The 24,648-nt window shown below is 23.1% G+C and overlaps 1 protein-coding gene across 4 annotated transcripts in view; it reads left to right on the top strand.

Moving 5' to 3' along the window:
* LOC122508952 (semaphorin-1A-like) overlaps positions 1-24,648 on the top strand; it is a 440,531-nt gene that overhangs the window by 412,988 nt on the left and 2,895 nt on the right. For 2 of the 4 annotated variants that reach the window (XM_043622640.1, XM_043622641.1), the window contains exons 7-14: positions 615-719; positions 4,929-5,017; positions 5,468-5,609; positions 22,590-22,938; positions 23,087-23,169; positions 23,280-23,378; positions 23,559-23,843; positions 24,486-24,644. In XM_043622640.1, coding sequence (XP_043478575.1) covers positions 615-719; positions 4,929-5,017; positions 5,468-5,609; positions 22,590-22,938; positions 23,087-23,169; positions 23,280-23,378; positions 23,559-23,843; positions 24,486-24,644 — 1,311 coding nt within the window. The remainder of the gene's footprint in view (positions 1-614; positions 720-4,928; positions 5,018-5,467; positions 5,610-22,589; positions 22,939-23,086; positions 23,170-23,279; positions 23,379-23,558; positions 23,844-24,485; positions 24,645-24,648) is intronic. The other 2 variants (XM_043622642.1, XM_043622643.1) reach the window with 2 other exon arrangements.

Raw genomic sequence — 24,648 nt, 5'->3', positions numbered from 1 at the left:
AAAAATATGAAAAATAATTGATGTAAAGAAGAATTTTAGTTACAAATCCTAGAAAATAGTATTTAAATTGAAATGATAAAAATAATTTTGAAGACGTTACAGTAACAATTTTCTTATAATATAAATTATAAAATAATGATTTTTATCACTTTGTCTTGTTTTATAATAAAATTCTATATAATTTGTTGAGAATTTGAAAAAGGTTTGAATTTGAAATTTTAATATCTTAATTCCTCTGAAAATATAATAATGATTAAATATTTATCCAAAAAGCAATTATTGATGTTTTTGAATAATTTTACATTTAAAGAATAAATTAATAAATAAATAATTTTATAATTATATGATAATTTAATAAATTAAATAAATAAATGTAATAGATAATTTTTTTGAGTATCTTATAATTTTTAGACTAAATCAGAATATTCTTTAGGGGCAGAGGAAAAAAGTGAAAATTTTTCTCTGGAAATAAGGGAAGATTTAAAAAGAAAATGTTTCTCGTATAAATTCTTAATCGATGTCTTTCGAGCTTCGTATAATATATATAGACGATACGAATTTATTTTGCTCTCTGTATTCTGCAAGTGATTTCCATGATTATTGTACTATTTCAGGTGGTCAACTGTATGCAGCAACCGTTGCCGATTACTTCGGTGGTGAACCGCTAATTCACAGGGAGAGAATTCGGACCGAACGCTCCGATTTGAACCAGCTGAACGGTAAAGTGAATTTCCAATTTCGCAATCGCAATTGATCACACATTTATAAGGAATGAAATATTAATGTTTCTGATTTCCTTAGGGGAGCTAAAAGAATATGGAATTTTCCCTTAATATTATAAAGCCCTCCTCCATTCATAATTCAAAGGGAGAATATTTCCAAATTTTTGCAATTCTGAATCGTAAATTTTCCCCAGTTTTGCTGAAAGGGAAATTTTATTCTCTTTTTTTTATCTTTGCAAATTTTTTTTTTATTTGGACAAATTTTTACTCTCTTAGTTTCTCTTATGTTTCTTCTTTTTTCTTTTCTTTCTTTTTTTCCTTTCTTTCTTTTTTTCTTTTTTTTCTTTTGCTTTTATATATAGAGGAAGGACTGTATTTTCCTTTTTCTTTTTCTTGTTTTCTGTTTTAACTTTTGCTTTTTTATAGAGAAAAGATTGTATTTTTCCTTTCTTATCTTTATTTCTTTATTTCTTATCTTTTATTTTTTAATTATAAAGATAGAATAAAAAAACGTTTTTTTAGAAAACACTTTTTTTTACATAAAACAAATTTTTACTCTTTTCTACTTTCTCTTACTTTTCTTCTTTTTTCTTTTATTTCCTTTTTTTCCTTTTCTTTTTTTTTCTTTTGCTTTTTATATAGATAAAAGACTGTATTTTTCTTGTTTTCTGTTTTAACTTTGGCTTTTTTATAGAGAAACGATTGTATTTTTCTTTTTTTTAAGTATAAAATTAAAAAAAAACGTTTTTTCAGGAGACAATGAGCATATTTTTTTTTTTTTTTTTTTTTTTTTTTTTTTTGAGAAAACCTATATATAGTAATAGGAGATGTCGTTAAATCTAATGAGATTCGAGAACAATCAGTATTGTATTTTCAATCAACGCGTGCCAATTGCCTACTGATAGCTTTAGTTCTGTTTGCATTACATTGGTTCGGTAACGGAATATCGATCGAATAATCGTAATGCAATCCTTATCGCATATATATACGCCTTATAAATATATTGTATATTAGAAGTGAAGGCATTTCAAGTTATAGAACTTAACAATAGAACTGTTCAACGTCTATTAAACTGTCCTCAATTGTTAACTTTTCTCAGAATAGATACCATCAATTTTATTATCGGTTATCTTCTCTATCTCTTATATTAAAAATACAGAAAAGTATTTTTAAATTTTTATATCTCAAAAAAATAGCACACGTCAACGTGCGGAATTTATTAAATTCTTATTGGATTAAAATTAAATTTAATTATCAATTTAATATTAATTAATATTCATGAAAATAATTTATTTAGAGAGCAATAATTTTAGTTAAAAAAAACTTTCTCATTACTGAATATAAATAATTATATTAATTAATTAATATTAATTAATAATTAATGAAAAAAATTTATTTAGAGAACAATATTTTAGTTAAAAAATCTAGAAAGAAAAAGGGAGGGGGGTGAAAAAAAATATCCCCTTAAGGGGAAAAAAAAGAAACTGTGATTCCTGCTAGTTGGAAAAAATTCTTTTTTTAAAACGTGTAAACGAATTAATTTTTTTCAGACATTGTTGAGAATAGTTTTGAAAATTGCAGATCTTAATTATTTATTTTGCGAACGTATTGAATATCTTTCTTTTCACTCTCAAATTTCATCTTGGAGAGATGGAATACGTCAGTATGATATTACCAAGTATAATGAAGGTATAACAATAACGAATGAAGTAAATAAATCTTTGTTAAAACGTGCCCCGCGTATGAAATTACACTTATTTGTATTTATAATGAAAATACTATTATATTCAGAAATTAGGATTGAAAATTATTAATTATGCTCGGATTTTCTCTATGCAAATTCATTATCTTCTGAATTTCTGTTTTCAATCTACTATAAACTTAGGTAAAAATTCCACAAAATTTTACAACTAATATTTTAATATTAATAAGAATATTAAGAATAATTATTGTTAATTTTTTAATTCTTAATTTTCCAAAGTTATTTTTTCCATCGTTAATTTTTTTACATATTTTTTACTCTATTTATTTAATATTTTATTTATTTATTTATTCATGAAAAAAAAATTTGAGCCAATTACATGACTATTGTCAATTAAATATTTACTTAAATCAAATAATTTTTAAGTCAATTAAATGATTCAATTTAATTGAAACATTTAACAATTTAATATTTGCTTCAAATACTGAAATTATTGGTGTTCAAATACATACTAATTTCAAATACAATTTGATTTAAATAACAGGGTTGCCACAAAAAATTAATTTAGTTTTTCCCTGATGTCCAGACACAATTTTGAAAAAACAATTGAATAAAATTGAAAATAAATAAATAAAAATAAAAAAAGAACAATTTTCAATTATTCAAAAACATTAAAATAATAATAATAATAATAATAATAATTTATAATTTAAAATTCCATAAAATTTTTCGAAAAAAATTAAATTATTTACAAAAATAAATAAAATTTGAATAAAATCCTTCACAAGAATTCAATTATTTTTACAAGTAATAAAACTTTTCACGAGAATTCAATTATTTAAAAAAATTAAAATAAGATTCACCTCAAAAATTCAATTGTTTTTATAAATAAAATTCTTCACGGGATTTCAATTATTTTCAATAAAATTCTAAGTAAATTCTTAAAAAAAAAAAAAATGTAATTATTTTCAAAAATATTCAAAATTCAATTATTTTTTTAAATTTATGCCATAATGCTTTTAATATTCAATTATTATCTAAAATTTTAACTGAAATTCATTATTAAATCAATTTTTATTAGAAAATTCTACGAGAATTCAATTATTTAAATACAAAAATAAATAATTTATTGAATAAATGAGTGTTTTTCAAAATTGAATTTCTCATAAAGAATTTTATCAACATATTTTTAAATAATTCAATTCTTTCGACGAATTTTAATAAAATTTGATTAAAATTATATTATTATATATTAAAAATAATTGAAATTCTAATATAAGTTTTATTATTTATGAAAATAATTGAATCTCTGTAAAAAATTTTATTATTTATGCAAAAATAATTGAATTATTGCGAAGAAATTTATAAAAAAAAAATTTGCAAATAGTTGAATTCCTGTGAAATTTTTATTATTTATGACAGTAATTTAATGTTTGATTATAATTTTATCAAAGTTTTTTTAAATAAGTGAATTCTTTTGGGAAATTTTATTAAATTAGTAGAAAGTAATTAAATTCTTCCAAAGAATTGTATTTTTATATAAATAATTGAATTTCTGCGCAAAATATTATTCAAATTTTTTAAATAATTGCATTCCTGAGAATAATTTTATTATTTATGAAAATAATTGAATTATTAGAAAGAATTTTATTATTTATGAAAATAATTGAATTCTTGTCATGAATTATATTAAAATTTATAAAAATAATTGAATTCTGGTCAAGAATTTTATTATTTAGGAAAATAATTGAATTTTCGTGAAGAATTTTATTATTTATGAAAACTATTGAATTCTTTTGAAAAATTTTATGAAAATAGTAGATTTTGAAAATCATTGAATTGAGGGAAAAATTTTTGAAAATAATTGAAATTTTGACAGAAATTTTAATAAACTTTTTCAAAATATGTCAATTTTGGAGATAAATTTTATTACTTTCGAAAATAATTGAAATTCTTACGAGATTTTTTTAAAAAAAATTTTTGAACTGAATTGAGTTTTTGATAAGAATTTTATTACTTTTGAAAATAATTAAATTTATAATAATTATTAAATTTAATAATAATTTAATTTTCTCCAGTACTTTAATAAAAAAAAATCCCTGCATTCCCTGATCTGTGGCAACCCTGAATAAAAATTATTTGATTTAAGTTAATATTTATTTAGATAATAGAAAAGTAATCGGTTGATTTGAATCAAATTTTTTTTCTGTATTATGTTATTTCTTTGTATTTTTTTTATTTATTCTTTTATTTTCTTTAGTTTTATTCTTTATTCTTTTTTTATTCATTTGTTCTTTTATTCTTTTATTTTCTTTTCATTTTTTAATTCATTTATTTCTTTTATTCTTTTATTTTCTTTTCATTTTCTAATTCATTTATTTCTTTTCTTCCTTATTTTATTTTTAATTTTTCTATTCATTTGCTGTTTGTTTTATTGCTTTTTGCAAATTTTTGTTTTTATTATTAAAGGCGAATTTTTCAAGCGAATAAATTGATGATTTCAGGACCAAACTTTGTCAGTTCTTTCGCCTATGGTGACTACGTGTTCTTCTTTTACCGTGAGACTGCTGTGGAATACATGAACTGTGGCAAGGTGAGATTTGATTTTCCTCCTCTTCTCTCGACGATCTAAATTCGTAACTATCAAAATGCAGCGTTGCAAACGAACGCAAATTTCATATTTGCGTAAGCAGCTCTCTCTGTCCCTCTCTACACAGCGAAAACGCAGCATTCAGGACAAATTTCAAATCCTATAGTTCGGCATTTTCATTTTAACAAATCAGTCTGTTTATCATGAACAAACAAATGCTCGCGCTCACTAATTAGCTGAAATAATTTTACTTCATTAACTTTATTTTATTTTTTTTTATTTTTCAATTAATTAAAATAAATCCTGTAAAAATATTTAAATTTACAAAAAATGTTTCCCTATGAAATATTTTCAATATTTTACAATTTTTGCTTAATTTGAGATACGATGAACACAATTTTGAGCAGTATTTATTGGTGAATTACCAGAGATAATGCTATTTTCTATTTTCAGGCCATATATTCACGTGTCGGTCGAGTATGCCAACACGATAAAGGTGGTCCACACACTTTTAGTGACAGATGGACGAGTTTCCTGAAAGCGAGGCTCAATTGCTCCATACCAGGAGATTATCCTTTCTACTTCAATGAAATACGTGAGTTCTCATTTTTTCTATTTTTTTTTTTTTATCTTACTTTTGATATTTTCTAAAAAGAATTTTTAAAAGCTTTTTCCTTTGTCAATTTTTACAGCTCTTTCTTTCGACAGGGAAAAAAAGAGTCCATGAAAATTTATTTCGTCAGGAAAAGGAGTCATAAAACTTTTTCCTAACAGAAAAAGAATTTAAAATTGTTTTTTTTCTCCATTTGGAGAAGAAAAATTTAATATACTTTAAACCCGTTAGAAAAATGGCAACAAATTTTTTTTTTTACCTAAATTCTTTCTTTATTTAATATGAAAAATGTTTCTTTTGGACCATTCTTGACATTGCTGAACATCAGCAGTTGTAATGTGCTCAATTTGAGATAACTATTATAAATTCAATGCACACTAATTAGTAATATTTAATTACTCTATTCTTCAGTTGTGTTCAAAAAATTTTCGAAAGTCTTTCACAAAAATTCAAATATTTTCACGAAATATGAAAATTTTTGCTGAAATCCAAATATTTTCAATATCTACTATTTTAATAAAATTTCACATAAGAATTCAATTATTTTCAAAAATAATAAAATTTTTAACAAGAATTCAATTATTAAAAAAAAATTGAATAGAATCCTTTGCAAGAATTCAATTATTTCATAAAAAATAAAATTCTTTGGAAAAATTCCATTATTTTTCAAAATAATAAAAATTCTTTGAATAAATTCAATTATTTTCATAAATAATAAAATTCTTCTCAAAAATTCAATTATTTTTATAAATTGCATAAAATTCATTGCAAAATTTCAATTATTTTTATAAATTGAATAAAATTCATCGCAAGAATTCAATTATTTTCATAAATAATAAAATTCTTCTAAAAAATTCCATTATTTTTAAAAAATAATGAAAATTCTACTAAGGAATTAAATTATTTTTGAAAATTAAATACAGTTCTTTGCAAGAATTCAATTATTTGTATAAATAATAATATTATTCCCAAAAAATCATTTATTTTTAATAAATTTGAATAAAATTCTGCTCATCATTTCAATTATTTTTATAAAAACTAAAATTCTTTTCAGGAATTCAATTATTTTCATATAAAATAAAATTCTCCTCAGAAATTCAATTATTTTTAAAAATTTTAATAAAATTCTTTAAATTAATTCAATTATTTTTATAAATAATAAAATTCTTGCCAGAAATTTGATTATTTAAATAAATTTGAATAAAATTCTGCTCAGCAATTCAATTATTTTTATAAAAAATAAAATTCTTCTCAGGAATTCAATTATTTTCATATAAAATAAAATTCTTTTCAGAATATCAATTATTTTTAAAAAATTTAATAAAATCCTTTGCAAGAATTCAATTATTTTTATAAATAATAAAGTTCTTGGCAGGAATTCAATTTTTTTTAGAAAATTTAATAAAATTCTTAGCAAGAATTCAATTATTTTCATAAATAATAAAATTCTTCACAGGATTTCAATTATTTTTAAAAATAATGAAAATTCTTCTAAGGAATTCAATAATTTTTAAAAATTTTATTACGTTTTTTCAAAAGCATTTAATTATTTTCATAAATAATCAAATTTTTTGCAAAAATTCAATTATTATTATTTTCTCGAAAAATGTAATTATTCTTAAAGATATTATTTAAATTCTTATGAAGAATTTAATTATTTTTATAAATATTAAGATTCTTATTATGATTTTAATTATTTGTATGAACAATAAAAATCATTGCACAATTTCAATTATTTTTAATACAATTTTAATCGAATTCTTGGAAAAAAATGTAATTATTTTTATAAATTTTATTAAAATTCTTGACAAGAATTCAATTATTTTTTATATATTATAATATAATTCTTTGCAAGAATTCACTTATTTTCATAAATAATAAAATTATTCTGAGGAATTCAATTTTTAAAAAAAAGTGGAATAAAAATGTTTGCAATTTAATAAAATTCTTGTATAATTTAAAAAAATAATGATTTGGAACTTTCTAATATGAATTGATTAAAAAATGAATTTTAATTAAATTTTAGATAATAATCACCACTTTTTGTCTCATTTACGTTAAAGAAAGAAAAATGTCGTCTTTCTTGCAGGTGTTACACAAAATAAAGTTTTTCATCATTTGAACGTTCAAAACTTTAGCGAAAGTAAGGTATTTTTTGGATTTGATTTTTAATCATTAACATTCAGAAAGAAGTATTTTTTTCATTGAAACAAATAATTGGATTTTTTGTTGCCCTAATTAAAAAAATGATGTCATTTAGAAAAATGGAAGAAAGTTTAAAAAAACATGATCCTATGGAAAGTTTCATTAAAAGTAAAAATCAGTTGCAGATTGTTATCATCCCTGACGTCTGACGTGAGAATATTGACCCTTTTTGAGAAATATTAATTTTTGCAGTAAAAAAAAAAAGAAATTCGTTACACTAACGAAAAGGGTTGAAGCTTTGAAATGGAAACAAATGGGAATTGGAATGAACAGTAGCCGAAAGTTTTGAAACTATGCTTCTTACAGGAAGCCTGATAAAAATGCCTCTCGAGTTGGAAAGTTCGTTTCCTAAGCTTCTTAGGGGCAAGTCATATCTAAACTAAAATCTCAAGTTTTGAAAGGAAGCCAAGAGCTATTAGAGCTGAAACTTGGAAGTTTGTATAGAATGGCATGGCAGGCAGGCAGGCAGGCGGCAGGGCGTTGCAGTAAATAGTTTTGTTTGAAAATGCGCTCAAGGGTTGTGTAAACTATCAGTTTGAGTAAAACATGTCATTTCTGGTGTGACGTGGATAAGTTCTGGTGCATCAATTATACAGGTGTTGTAGTGCATTGAACAATATGAAGGAAGCGCGGACTGCTGGCTCGCATTTGCAACGTTTTGCACAACGGATATCTATGTAATTTACGTAGGAATGCATCTGTCATCTCACGTATGGGTCGGTTAGTTATTGTACACAACACTGCCTGCATTTCCGGGTCTATGGCACTTGAAATGAACTCACGACTGTAGTTGCAATTCTTCGAGATGCAAAACAAGGTTTATACATCAGGCTAGCTCTTCTGCATATATTCTCTCTCCGTCTCTCTCTTGTAATACATTTCGAGGGAGGACTGAAACATGTACTTGTGACCTCATTCGCGATCATTCAACATCAACATTCGAATAGCGATTGAGAAAAGAATAAACAATCTCGTGACGTTACATCTGAGCTTTGACGCTATTTTCATATTTCATCGTAGATCCTTTGAGATTGAGACAATCATTTTTTATTCCATTTCTTTTCTCTTTCTCAACGTTGTAACAAAAATTTGAATACAATTCTTCGCAAGAATTCAATTTATTTCATAAAAAAAAATTCTTTGGAGAAATTCCCATATTTAAAAAAAAAAAAAAAAAAATTCTTTTAAAAAGTTCAATTATTTTCATAAATAATAAAATTCTTCTCAAAAATTCAATTATTTTCACAAATAATAAAATTTTTCTCAAAAATTCAATTATTTTCACAAATAATAAAATTTTCAGGAAAATTCAATTATTTTTAATAAATAGTAAAATTATGTCAGGAATTCAATTCTTTTTAGAAAACTGAAAAAAATTCTTAGCAAGAATTCAATTATTTGTATAAATAATAAAATTGTTACCAAAAATTCAATTATTTTTATAAATAATAAAATTTTCACCGAAATACAATTAGTGAAAATATTTTTATAAAATTCTTCTAAAGAATTCAATTATTATTTTCACAAATAATAAAATTTTCAGGAGAATTCAATTATTTTTAATAAATAGTAAAATTCTTGTCAGGAATTCAATTCTTTTTAGAAAACTGAATAAAATTCTTCTCAAGAATTCAATTATTTTGACAAATAATCAAATTTTCAAGAGAATTCAATTATTTTTAATAAATAGTACAATTCTTTGCAAGAATTCAAATATTTTCACGAATAATATAATTATTCTCAGGAATTCAAATATTTTCATAAAAAATAAAATTCTTCTCAGGAATTCAATTATTTTCATAAAAAATTAAATTCTTCTCATGAATTCAATTATTTTAATAAATAATAAGATTCTCCGCAAAAATTCAATTATTATTTTTCATAAACAATACAATTCCATGGAAAAATTCAATTATTTTTATAAATTTTAATAAAATTCTTAACAATAATTAAATTATTTTAATAAACAATAAGATTCTTTGCAAAAATTCAATTATTTTCAATATCTACTATTTTAATAAAATTTCTCAAAAGAATTAAATTATTTTTTAAAAAAATGTAATAAAATTCGTTGCAGGAATTAAATTATTTTCATAAATAATAAAATTATTGACAAAAATTCAATTATTTTCAAAAATAATAAAATTTTCACCGAAAGTCAATTGAAAATATTTTTATAAAATTCTTCTTAAGAATTCAATTACTTTCACAAATAATAAAATTTTCAAGAAAATTCAATTATTTTTAATAAATAGTAAAATTATGTCAGGAATTCAATTCTTTTTGGAAATAATACAATTGTCTCAATGTCTTATCATACTGATAGGAATTCTCCAGAAGAAATTGTCAAAAAAAAAAAAAGAAAAAACGACGAAACAAACGAAGATAATTGGGTAATTAGAAGTCAGTGGAAACGAAATTAAGGGAATTTAGCTAAAATAAAGACTGGTAATTATATTGCAGACAAGAGCAAGCAAAAATAAGATGAAATTGGATTGCGGTATAGATAGAAGAAAAAAAATACTTCTTTTGTACCACGGTAAGAACAGTATTGAAAAAAACGAAAAAACAAAAAAAAAATAACAAGTGGAACGTGAAGAAAACGAGTAAAAAGTATAAGGAAGGCACAAAATAAAAGGCAAAGAAAGCGCGAATCGGGAATATAAAACCTAAAGAAAATAGGAAATGAAACAGAGGAAAAAATAAAAGGAAGTGAAACTATAGCAAAAAAATAAAGAAAACAAGTATAGTAAACGAAATTAAAAAAATAAATAAAATGAGAAATGAACAAGTGAACAATAAAAGAAACAAAGAAAGAAAAACAGATTATTTCAATTTTGGATCTTTGGATATAATTTAAAATTATTTTTGTAGAATCTTTTTTTGTAGAAATGAAAATTTTCGTCTTTTATTATATTAGAAAATATTTCTCCACTTATTTTCAATAATTAGTAAATGGTCTTTAATTAATGGAAATATTTCTTTCGTAAGCAATAAAGTAACTATTATTAATTATTATAATGAAAATAAGGGGGAAAAAAATTGAAATTTAAAAAAAGGAAAATTTCTATAACGAAATAGTAGCTAATTATTAAACACTTTTATCTTTGGAATTATTCTCTCTTAACTGGAATTCTTTCTGTTGCTGACGGAATAATTACTATAAAATCTTAAGACTTATTTTATAACGGAATTAGCCTCCGTAACTGAATTCATTTCGTCATTCAAGATTTCCTTGGGGTTTAGTGTATTTAAATTTATTTACCACTGAAAAGCATAATAATATTAAAGAGTTTATGCTTTGAAATTGCTAATTTGATGCAGTAACAATAAATTAACCATGTGTTTGCGAAAGCCGCATGTTTACAGAGAAATAGAGCAGTTTATAATTTTAATTTTAACGATGCTCTCAGCTGAATAATATTGCCTTAAGATATTCGTTAAATAATAATATTATAATATAATTATTATTAAATGAATCAAAATTTAATACATATTTTCAATTGCTTAAGATAAAGTTTTGAATTTTCAAAATGAACGACAATATTATTGTTACTTTACTTACTACTTGTATTCTGTTAAAAGAATCATGTTTTTAAAATATTATTTTTGTTTTTAAATTTCAAAATTAGTAATTGAATAGAAATATTAAATTAATTTTAGGCTTTTTAAAATTAAAAATTATTAATTGAACTACCGTAAATGTTAGGCGTGATATTTGGTATTCCATTTATTATTATTATGCACATTACAAAAAAAAAATTTGACAAATTTCAGATTCAAAATTTGTAAAGTACATAAATAATTAATTGTTAATTATTTTCAAAAGTTTTAATAAATTTTTTCGCAGGGATTCAAATATTCTCATAAATAATAACATTTTGTTTGAAGAATTCAATTATGTTTAGAAATGGTAAAACACTTTGCAGGAATTCAATTATTTTCAAAACAATGTTTGTAAAATTTCACGAAAAGATTCAATTATTTTTTTAGTACATTCATAATTCTCTTCATAAATCAATTAAATCTTTAATCATTTTTCCGAAAGTTCTTCGAGAATTCAATTATTTAAATACAAAAATTCAATTTTTTGTAATAATTGTAAAGGTCTATGTTTTTTTAAGTTAAAAAAGTATAATATTTTCAAAAAATTATAATAAAGAAATTCTAACAATTAATTTTTCAAAAATATTTATAAATAAACTATAAAAGATAATGATTTTTTAATTATTATATATACAATTTAAAAATTTCCAAACAATTGAAATTTGGTAAAATCTTTTGAAAATAATTGAATTTTTGAATATTATAAACAAAAATAATCAAATTTTTGAAGAATTTTAATTATAAATATGAAAATGATTTTTCCAAAATTTCAATAAGTCTAAAAAAGTAAATTTTTTGAAAATTTAATTTACTTTGTTCAAAGATAATTGAATCTCAAAAAATTATGTTAGAACAATTCTAAGAATTAGTTTTTTAAAAATATTATATTGTAATTATTCGAAAATAATTGAATTTCTTAAACGAATTTTTGTATAATTTAAAAAAAAATAATTCGTTTTTTAAAGAATTTTAATTAAAAATTTTGAACCTGATTATTTTCTCAAAAATATTAAAAATTATTCCAAATAATTTAAATGTCATTATTTTTTTAATGTATTTGAATTTTCGTAAATATGTCATGGAAAATACAGAAAAGAATTGAATTTTAAAATATTTTCAAAAAGTCATTCTTAGAAGTTTTTCATTCTAATTTTTTCAAAGTTCAATTATTTTCTATGTTTTCAATTTTACATATTTCCGAAAATTCAAATACATTGAAAAAATAATAGGTAAAATTTTTTGTAAATTTAATTTTTAGAAGCTAGTTTTCATTAATTTTCATTTTTAAATTTACACTTGAAGATTTTTTATTAAAACTTTTGAATTATTTTCAAAATTTGCAATTAAAATTTTTCAAAAATTATAATTGAAATACTTGCAGGAAAATTAATTATTTTCAATTAAACATGACAAAATTTCGATTATTCAAAATCTTTTTAATTGTATTATATTTTGAAAATTTAATTAGAAAACTTACTCAAAAATATTTTTTTAAAGTTTTGTCTATAATTATTTTTTATGCTATAAAAATCGAAATAAATTGCAATTTATACTAAAAAATGTGGTATTTTGTTGAAATATTTGAAAAAAAGGCGAAAAAGTCTGAATTTTTGAAAATAGGTCGAAAAAATCGTATTTTTTAAAAAATAGTCGAAAAAAGTCGAAAAATTCATAATATTTGCTAAAAATACTGAAAATGGGATATTTTGTTGAAATATTTGTAAAAAAAGTCGAAAAAGTCTGAATTTTTGAAAATAAGTCGAAAAAAATCGTATTTTTAAGAAAAAAAGTTGAAAAATTCATAATATCCGTGGCCCGCAATTATTTTCATTAAATTTCTTAAATTCGAGATCTTTAAAAAATTTTAATTATTTACATTTTTTAATTTTAGTTTAATTTAAATGTTTTAAAAAATTTTTTAATTATTTACATTTTTTAATTTTAGTTTAATTTTAGTTTAATTTAAATTAGATTAAATTTTATTTAAATTCTTTAAAGAATTTGTGCTACTGCCACTTTTGGAAGAAAGATACCTGAGAAGTTAAAGAAAAATTTAGTTTACATTTGTAATTTTTGATCGACTAACAATATAAATCGCTAATTTTCAAGTCTTTCTAAAATAATGAATAAAAACTGATTTTAATGGATGAATGCGTGAATATAGAAGATAACTAATACTATAAATAAATTGAATTTCATTGTTCGAAATACATACAGTATACAGGATATAATTACGTTGTTATGAAATAAAACGAGACTTTTGAATTCAAATTGAGATTGTTTCAAATTAGAAATTCAATAATTGCTTGTGGGCTATGGAGGTAAATCGTTTGTGAAGTGCAAAAGTTGGAACTGGGTATAGAAAATTGATTATTAGTTGCGGCAGCGCATTGCTCGTTGCAATAGTAAACTTATTGTTCCAGTTTTCAGCAAACGGTGCACGACATTAATCTTGAGTTTCTTGTTGTTTGTTCGGTCAGACTTGTAATACGAGAACAAAGATGGATGTTGAGGTTTCATCGTTATAATTTTGCATGCGTGCAAAAAAAGAAAATTGCTTTTTAAATCATTTCAAATTACAGGAAAAAGTGGAAAATTTTCTCAACTTCTGGAACCTTTTGTACCTTTTGTATTTAAGAGAGAAAAAAGTCAATAAAATAATCTCGATATGAAAGTAGAGATCATTTTTATTTTCTTCCTTAAAGATATTTCAGACTTTGTCAGAAACTTTATGTCCAAGTTTTAAAATCGAATGGTTTTGCTTTTCATCTTTTGAATTATATATATATTCGTCACTCTGGGAAAGTTTTCGGTGGTTTTTCTTTTTTTTTTTTGTCCCCCTTGAATCTATGGACATCTCTCCGATGTCTGGAAAAAGTTGGGGGACAAAGTTTTCACAAATTGATGCGGCTGCAGTTTTGCACCGAGTGATTCACTCGAATAGTTATCATACTATCTGTGGCAACTATCGACTAAACTTGGAGAAGGGGAAGTTAATAACTTAATTCAAGACACTGTGTATTAATCTTTGGAGCAAAACTAATTTTATGGTCATCAAAGTGGAAAGCTGATATCAAAGCTTTGATATAGTGGGATCGGTAGAAAAGGTTTCGGAATTTTTTTTTTTTTTTTAATTAAAATTATTGGTTTAGTTGAATTATATTATAAAATAAAAATAACTGTGAAGCTTTCTTTTTCAGTTATTTTTTTTTTTTTTTATTGCAAAAATTCATGAAGATTATGAAGGACTTTTAAGTCTTCATTTATTCGCAGATAATTTACTTTCACATGGTAGATTAATTTCTTACCCCACGGATAATTAAATTTCACATGGAAGATTAATTTTTAAAAAGAAGGCTCATAAATCCGTGGTAATGTTCTAATTACTCAAGAGCGTAATTTGCAATTAAAAATTTACATAGGAACACCTCTGACACATACTTTTTTTTATATTAACTTTCTGGCATTCAATGAATTTATAAGATAACTGCAGCAATTTAATCTTCTTGTTTCGAGAGATACTGTCGTCAGTTTTTTTTTAAAACAATAATTACTTTGCGATAGAAGATTATTTTTTAATTTCGAGAAAATTTTCTTTATTTACTTTACATTTTTCTTTTTTTTGCAACTGAAGATAATAATTTGATTACAAATGCGCAGTGTGTAAATTTGTTAATTGTGGTAATTGTGGTAATTTTGCGAATTTTGCGAATTTTGCATCTTGTGTCTGTGGAGAGATTTCTTTCTGTTTTGAAAAGCAGGAGACTTTGAGACAAGTGCAGAGGGCAGTTTAAGTATCTCTCGAAAGGAAGTGAATTTCTTGTAGTACAGCGCCATTCAAAGTTTCTTGATGTATATAGCTCGACGTAGTAATTAACTTTTAATTACTTTTCTCGCACAGTGGCAAAGTCTGCAGATATTTAAGTAGGACTACTGCAAACTAGTTGCTCACGTAAGGAGAAATTAAAGAATTATGTCCTCCCCGACAACACAGCTAATCCAAATGCTTACCTTTGCACTTCCGTTCTACACTCGGATTTCATTTTGTAACAAAAGACATCATTAGTTTACCGTTTACAGGCTTCGCACTCATTTACTACTTTTTTCACGATTTATTACTATTTAGAAATAATACTTAATATTATTGTTTATTTATTATTTTTATTGTTCTTTTTAATTGTTTAATTTAATTTAATAAATTAAATTAAATAAATAATAAATCAATTATTTTCAACAAATTTTGATTAAATTTGTGTAAAAGAATTCAATTACTTTCAGTGTGATTTTTTACTGAATTCCTCAAAAAAATTCAATTATTTTACATAAATATAAAATTCATTGCGAAAATTCAATTATTTCACATAAATATAAAATTCATTGCGAAAATTCAATTATTTTACATAAATATAAAATTCATTGCGAGAATTCAATAATTATTTTGAATACAATTACATTAATTAAATTCCTGTAAATAATTCAATTATTTAAAAAAAATTTTAATAAAATTCATAAAAAGAAATTATTTTGTTTTCAAAAATATTAATAAAATTTCTCTCAAGAATTCAATAAATTTCCGGAATTTTTAATAAAATGTTCCAATTATTTTTAAAAATATACCAAAATTTTCTTCTAAAAATAAAAATATTTTTCACAAAATGAATATTATTCTTTGCAAAAAATCAATTTTTTTCATAAATAATAAAATTCTTTGTAGGATTTTTATTATTTTTAATATCCACTATTTTATTAAATTTTCTTTTTTATACAATTTAATTAATATTTAGAAAAATCATAAATATGTTACATTAACGAAATAAAATCTAATCTAAATTATTAGAAAAAAAAAATATTTAGAAAAATGTTGACAACATTTTCTAAAAGAAATCAATTATTTTTAATAACTTTTGGTAAAATTCATTCATATGAAATTCGCGCAGGATTTCAATTATTTTCAATACAATTGTAATTAAATTCCTTGAAAACAATGTATTATTTTAGAAGCTTTTAATAAAGAATTCAATTGTTTACAAAAATACTGCAATCTTTCCTCAGAAATTCAAAATATTTAAAAAAAAATTGCAAAAATTCAATTACTTTCAAAAATAATTAAATTCTTCGCATGATTTCAATTATTTTGAATACAATTATTGTAATTCATTTTCTTGAAAGAAATCAATTATTTTCGAAATTTTGAATAAGAAAGTTCAATTATTTATAAAAATACTAAAATTTTCCCTTAGAAATTCAATTACTTTCAAAAATATAATCAAATTCTTTGTTGGATTTCAATTATTTCCATACAATTTAAATTGTAGATGTTCCTCAAAAAATTTAATTCTTTAAAAAAATTTTCATGACATTCTTTGAGAAAATTCAATTATTTTCAGAAATTTTGATTAAATTTTTAATGAAAATTCAATTTTAAAAATCTTCATTTATTTTATCAATTATTTATTTTTATATTTGGAGAATTGATTTTTCAAAGAATTTTCTAATAAAAATTGATTTAAATCTGAATTTAAGTTAAAATTTGAGAAAATAATTTAATTATTAAAAGCGTAATAGGTATTTTTAGAACTAATTAAATGTCAAAAGACTTTTAAAATTGAATTCGTTGAAAATTTTGATTCCTGTAAAATTGTAATAATATTTTAATAGTTATTTGAAATAATGATCAATTAACGATTTTCCAAAAAAATTATTATTCAAAAATTTTAAATAATTTTATTTGAAAATTCTGAAAATAATTGAATTTTTAAAGAATTGCACTTATAATTTTTATAGTTAAATATTACAAAAATCTTTTACATTAAAATTATTGAAAATTTGAAAATATAAAATATAAATGAAAATAAGTATTTAAATAATATAAGAAAACTTTTTTCAAATTTTGAATAATATAATTGTAGAAATTCTGCAAAAATTTTGTATTTTTAATTTTGTTTTACTAAAGTTTGAAAGTTACCAAGAATGATATTAGTTTAGATATTTTTATTAAGGTGACTTTTCATTAATTCAAGTTTAGAGTGAAGCTGCATTTTTAACTACTTCGTTTTAGTCGTAAAGCTATTTTCTTTAATTAATCAACTAGTATATGAAGTATGCGTTTACTGTATAATTGTTTGCTATTTACTCGAAACATTTTCTCATATTTGAAAATAATTTGAATAAAATTTTGAAAATTTCTTTTTGCATTCTGGTTGAATTTGAAAATTGCGCTAATTGCAGATGAGCTTGGATAAATTTACAAAGAATATTTTTGGTGCAGAATGTAAACGTAAATTTTCGAACTATTTATCGTGTGAAAATATTTCCCTGGAAAAGAGGAAAAATGCGTTTTATTTCCTGTACAAATAAAAAATTCCACTCTTCTCCATGTGTGTGTGTGTGTGCGTCTATATTTTGAGAGTAAATTTTTCGAAGCAGATATAAAAATGTTCACAGGCAATTTCTCATTTATACCCCACAGCGGGGGAGTGTCTTTCCATTTGGTGAATGAAACCAGGATGGCATTTGGGAATTGCAATTTTTCAGTGGAAAAAAAAGAAGTCCTTTTAAAAAATAACAAGGAAAAAAAATGAAAATAAAAGAGACTATCAACATTGAATGTAAAGCAATACTCTTTCCCGTATTTTTTTTTTTTTTTTTTTTTTTTTTTTGAGGCCGTTGTCTAAAAAGTGCACCTCTTAGTGAGACCTTCTCATCCGGTAAAAGCTTTTCGGTCTGTAGAAAACTAATGCCTCCTGTCGAAAAGGCCCCCCTGGATATTCATCCAGCTCCTTATATCCAGCACTCGATAAATCGCTCCGCTCGAGTCTCGCGTTCGTGCACAATGGCGACGAATATTGTCGCCCGGTCCCGGCCCCGGCCACACATCGAACCGAAAATTCGAATCCAGTGGTGGTAGCTGGCCACGTGCCAGAAGCGGGCTTGCCGTGCCAAATCGCGAGTCCGAAACTACCCCTCAATCCCGTTTCTCTTCCTGCTGGACGTCGAACGTGTGCCATGCCATGCCGCTTCCTACAATCTTCCCCAGCTCTATATAGCTAATTCAAATTCAAAGAGTATTCCAAAAATGTCTTCAGGGATTGAAATTCATCTCTACATATACATATAGAAATTTCATGTGCATTCTACAAAGTGGAATGATATTAGAAGATGCTTGAAATTCGAGAAATGGGAACGCATAAATATTACCTAATACCTACCGAAAAATCATTATTTTACAATATTTCCTGATAATATAGATAATAATTCGATTCACTGAAGAAATTAAAACAAGTTTTTGAGAATTATTCCAGAAACGATAAAAAAATCAACTTTAAATAAATAAAAACAAAAATAACGGAAAGGGTACAAAAAATATTTCAGTTTTCTTGAAAGTATCAAATTGATACTAAAATGTGGATGAAAATTAATGTCAAAAATTCGGATCAATTTTTTATTTGATCCATATTTTTGGTATCAATTCGTTGCAATTTGATACAATGGAAAAAAATTTATTTTATTCAAATAACTGATTATTTGACTATTATCAATTAAATTGTATTTTAATCCAATAATATTTATTGGAGTCAATTAAATGGTATTTGAATCAAATAATATTTATTGGAGTCAATTAAATGGTATTTGAATCAAATAATATTTATTGGAGTCAATTAAATGGTATTTTAATCCAATAATATTTATTGGAGTCAATTAAATGGTATTTGAATCAAATAATATTTATTGGAGTCAATTAAATGGTATTTGAATCAAATAATATTTATTGGAGTCAATTAAATGGTATTTTAATCCAATAATATTTATTGGAGTCAATTAAATGGTATTTGAATCAAATAATATTTATTGGAGTCAATTAAATGGTATTTTAATCCAATAATATTTATTGGAGTCAATTAAATGGTATTTGAATCAAATAATATTTATTGGAGTCAATTAAATGGTATTTGAATCAAATAATATTTATTGGACTCAATTAAATGGTATTTGAATCAAATAATATTTATTGGAGTCAATTAAATGGTATTTTAATCCAATAATATTTATTGGAGTCAATTAAATGGTATTTGAATCAAATAATATTTATTGGAGTCAATTAAATGGTATTTGAATCAAATAATATTTATTGGAGTCAATTAAATGGTATTTGAATCAAATAATATTTATTGGAGTCAATTAAATGGTATTTGAATCAAATAATATTTATTGGAGTCAATTAAATGGTATTTTAATCCAATAATATTTATTGGAGTCAATTAAATGGTATTTGAATCAAATAATATTTATTGGAGTCAATTAAATGGTATTTGAATCAAATAATATTTATTGGAGTCAATTAAATGGTATTTTAATCCAATAATATTTATTGGAGTCAATTAAATGGTATTTGAATCAAATAATATTTATTGGACTCAATTAAATGGTATTTGAATCAAATAATATTTATTGGAGTCAATTAAATGGTATTTTAATCCAATAATATTTATTGGAGTCAATTAAATGGTATTTGAATCAAATAATATTTATTGGAGTCAATTAAATGGTATTTTAATCCAATAATATTTATTGGAGTCAATTAAATGGTATTTGAATCAAATAATATTTATTGGACTCAATTAAATGGTATTTGAAATTTGAATCCAATAATATTTATTGGTGTCAATTAAATGGTATTTGAAGAAAATACAATTTAATTGACTTTAATAAATAGTATTTCATTCAATTAAATATTTAATTGATAATACTCAAGTATTCGGTTATTTGAATCAAATAAATTTTGTTTTCAGTGTACTTTTAAGTTAACAGTGTTTTAATTATATCAAAAAAATAAATTAAACAAACCACAAAATTATTTTTTAAGTAATTTTTTGTGAAGAACTCAATGAACATAAAATAAATTCGGTTAAAAAAATTTTTGACGTTTTTAAGGTTTTATTTTTCTTAAAAAATTTTTAGATTTTAAAATCCATGCGTAGTTTTGTAAAAAATGTGTTTTTGAATCCACAAAAAAATTTCCAAATGAAAACATTGATTTTTATAATTTTTAAAGCATTCTTTTGAACAAAACTTTGTTTTTTTGGCAATGAAAATTACCACCGCGGGCTCGGTGTCGCTAGTGTTTTACACCAAAAATGGACGAAATGGGTGTACAAATTTAAAAAAATATAAACTTAAATTGTGACTTTTCGGTTTTAATTTTAAGTAGTTTTTCAATAAAAAGATAAATAATGAACAACAATCTTAACAAATATTTCTTAAACATTAGAATACTTTAAATATTAACATTTTTTTCAACCTTGTACACCTACAGCAGCCATTTTTTTTAGTTCACTTTATGGTCACTATGTGTCGCATTGCAATTTTAAATCCCCATTAGGTTGAAAATGCTAAAAAACATAATACCATTTTTACTGAAGTTTTTCATTTGAAAAATTTTATTCATTTGGGAAATTTTATTTAATTTCTTTTTAAAATAATTGAATTCTTCCGAAGAATTTTTATTATTTATAAAAAAAATTGAATTCCTGAGAAGAATTTTATTAAAATTATTATTGAAATTCATTGAATTTTTAGAAGAGTTTTAGAGTTTTATTAAAATTTTTGAAAAGAATTGATTTGTGTCAAAAAATTTTATTAAAATTGTTGAAAATAATTTACTTCAAAAATATAATTAATTTATAAAATAATTTGAATTGTTTTTAAGAATTTTATTAAAAATTTTGATAATAATTGAATTCTTACGAAAGATTTCATTAAAAATATATTGAAAATAATTGAATTGCTGCGAGTTATTCTATTAATTATGAAAATAATTGTATTCTTATAAAGAATCTCATCAAAATTCAATTATTATTGAATTCTTGCCAATAATTTTATCAACTATGAAAATAATTGAATTCTTGTGAACAATTTTATTAAATTCTTAATAAAGATTAAATATTTTTTTTCAAATAATTGAATTCCTTCGAGAACTTTTATTAACATTTTTTAAAATAATTGAAATCCTTAGAAAAATCTTCTGGAAATTGTTTTAATAATAATAATAATTAAAAGCCCAGGATGAATTTTTGAAAACAATTGAATTCCTGCAAATAATTCTATTTATTATACAAATAATTGAATTCCTTTAAGATATTTCATTAACATTGTTTTTAAAATAATTGAATTCTTTTGAAGAGATTTATTAAAATTTATAAAAATAATTGAAGTTCTGCAAATAATTGTTTTAAAAATAATTGAATTCCTGTTAGAAATTTTATTAAATATGAAAATAATTGAATTTTTTGAACAATTTTATACAAATTTTTTTTTTAATAATTGAATTTCTTCGAGATATGTCATTAAAATATTGTATTGAAAATAATTATATTTTTTTATAAAAGGTTTTATTAAATTTTTTGAAAATAATTGAATTTTTTGAAGAGTTTTATTAAAAATTTTGATAATAATTGAATTTCTTCGAGAAATTTCATTAAAATTGTATTAAAAATAATTGAATTCCTGCTGATAATTTTATGAATTATGAAAATAATTGAATTTTCCCAAGAATTTATTAAAATTTTTGAAAATAATTGAATTCCTGCGATGATTTTTATTATTTATAAAAGTATTTCAATTCTTTCGAAGAATTCTATTAGAAATTTGGAAATTAATTGAATTTCTTCGAGAAATTTCATTGAAATTGTATGAAAAATAATTGTATTCCTGCTGATAATTTTATTAATTGAAAGAATAATTGAATTTTTCAAAGAATTTTATTAAAATTTTTGAAAATAATTGAATTTTTTCGAGAAATTTCGTTAAAATTGTATTAAAAATAATTGAATTTCTTCGTGATATTTTATTAAAATTGTATTGAAAATAATTAAATTCCTGATAATAATTTTATTAAATAGGAAAATAATTGAATTTTTTGAATAATTTTATTAAAATTTTTGAAAATAATTGAATTTCTTCGAGAAATTTCGTTAAAATTTATTAAAAGTAATTGAACTCCTGCTAATAATTTTATTAATTATGAAAATAATTGAAGTTTTAGAAGATTTTTATTAAAGACTTTGGAAATAATTGAATTCCTTCGAATAATTTTATTAATTATTATGAAAATATTTGTAAAATATATTTAATTGATTTTTCGTTTAATTTCAGAATCAACAAGTGAAGTGATTAAAGGAATATACGCTGGAGAGCATGCACAATTAGTTTACGGAGTTTTCACCACGCCCGTGAATTCGATTGGAGGTTCGGCTATTTGTGCATTTCCTATGACCAGCATACTCGAGGTCTTCCAAGGAGCTTTCAAGGAGCAGGAAACTATTAACAGCAATTGGTTAAGGGTACTACCTGAAAAAGTTCCTGAGCCAAGACCCGGAGCTTGCGTCAACGACTCGAGAACACTTCCCGATGTCACTGTCAACTTCGTTAAAGCCCATCCTCTCATGGACGACGCTGTTCAGTCCTTCTTCGCATTACCTGTGATATCAAAAATTACCTACAAGTAAGACCATCAAAGAAATAAATAATATTTTCATTATTTACAAAAATTTACACTCATATTAATTATTGTCCCTTTTAAACAATAATAAAAAAATTCTTTTTTTTGCACTAAAAAATTTGAGACATAATTAATTATTTTTCAATATTAGTTATAGGTTTACGAAAGTCACTGTCGATCCTCAAGTGAAAGCTCTGGATGGAAAGACTTACGATGTACTCTACATCGGAACTGGTAAGAATTTTGTCTAATTTTCTTTCTCTTTTGTAAATTAGCTAATTTCGGAAAGAATAATTTTCACAAGAGAAATAATAGCAGAGACTAATTAATAATTATATTTTTAGATGACGGTAGAGTGTTGAAAGCGCTCAACACAAGAGCTCCTTATTCTCGAAGTAATGCGGGACAAAATATTATTAGTGACGTTCAGGTGCTCAAACATGGTAAGAATATTAAAGTGCTTTTGAAGCTTTTGATACCTTCTCTCTCCCTCTCTTCATAGATTAAACATAATAAAATATTCATGAAACTCGAAAAGAAAATTTTTTAATAAGTTTTGAAATATCAAGAAAATCTTCTATTTTGAAGAAGAAATATAAAAAAATCTATTTTCTTTTAATAAGGTGAAGCTGTAAAGGATCTGCAGGTTGTTCACCTCGCTGGTGAGGCCAGTAAATTAGTTGTGATTGCGGATTCAGAAATCCGAGCCGTTCCTTTACATCATTGCGATTCTCCAACTGCCAATACTTGTTCGGCTTGTGTCGCACTGCAAGATCCTCATTGCGCTTGGGATGCGACCACAAATCTTTGTGTGGCTGTGCCAACGAAACTCCACGACAACGATGCGGAAAAAACGCTTTTCCAAGATATCGTCTATGGCAAACACAAAGGCTGTGGATACGAACCAGGTAAATATCTTCTTCTTCTTCTTCTTTGTATCACATCCAGTTTTCCAATGATAAAAGTTTTTTTTTTTTTTTTTTTTTTTTTTTATTTTCCTAGTATTCTTATTTTTTGAGATTCCTTCAAGAAATTTTAATCTATGACGAATTCCTCAAATTTCTGTATCATTCTTACATTTCAATTTAGTATTCTTTTCTTGATGATATAATTGGTACGGAGAGAATGGAGAAAAAAAATCTCATTTACTTGACGCATCTCATTTGCTTTTTTTGCATAAAACACACCGAGAAATATGAGCTTTTCTTCAAAATAAAAACTTACAAAGTACAATTAGAAATTCATATTTTTCAACTTTAGAGAAATTAACATGGTGTTATTCAAATTCTATTCATAGTTGTGAATTTGTGATTATTCAACGTTCTTCATTATTTCATTGTACTACATTTTTAATTTTTTGTACAAGGTTTCCTTTTAGAAATTTGTTCCGTTTTGCATGTTTCAATTGTCTTATGTTATTATTATTATTTTTTTTAATTCGCTATATGTTGTTACTTATATTTAATACCTATTTTCGTATTATTTTTATAATATTATTTATTTTTTCGATTATTTTTCTTAAAATTGTGTGAAATGTCCCTGTCAATTAGCGAATATTGCTTCAGAAATGGCGAAATCTGTACCACCTGTGGTTCCACCTCGTATCGGGCGTGGAGAGCTGCCCGACGAACGTGACAATGAAATTGTCATCGAACTGGATCGAGATAATCAATATAGTCGCACTCAACCTAGAGCTAATGAACCTCAAGGTAG

This window comes from Leptopilina heterotoma, unplaced genomic scaffold (genome assembly GCF_015476425.1).
Source record: "Leptopilina heterotoma isolate Lh14 unplaced genomic scaffold, ASM1547642v1 Lhet_59, whole genome shotgun sequence".
Classification (NCBI taxonomy): Eukaryota; Metazoa; Arthropoda; class Insecta; order Hymenoptera; family Figitidae; genus Leptopilina; species Leptopilina heterotoma.
Note: the sequence above shows the minus strand (reverse complement) of the source record. Positions and strands in the feature narration are given on the sequence as shown.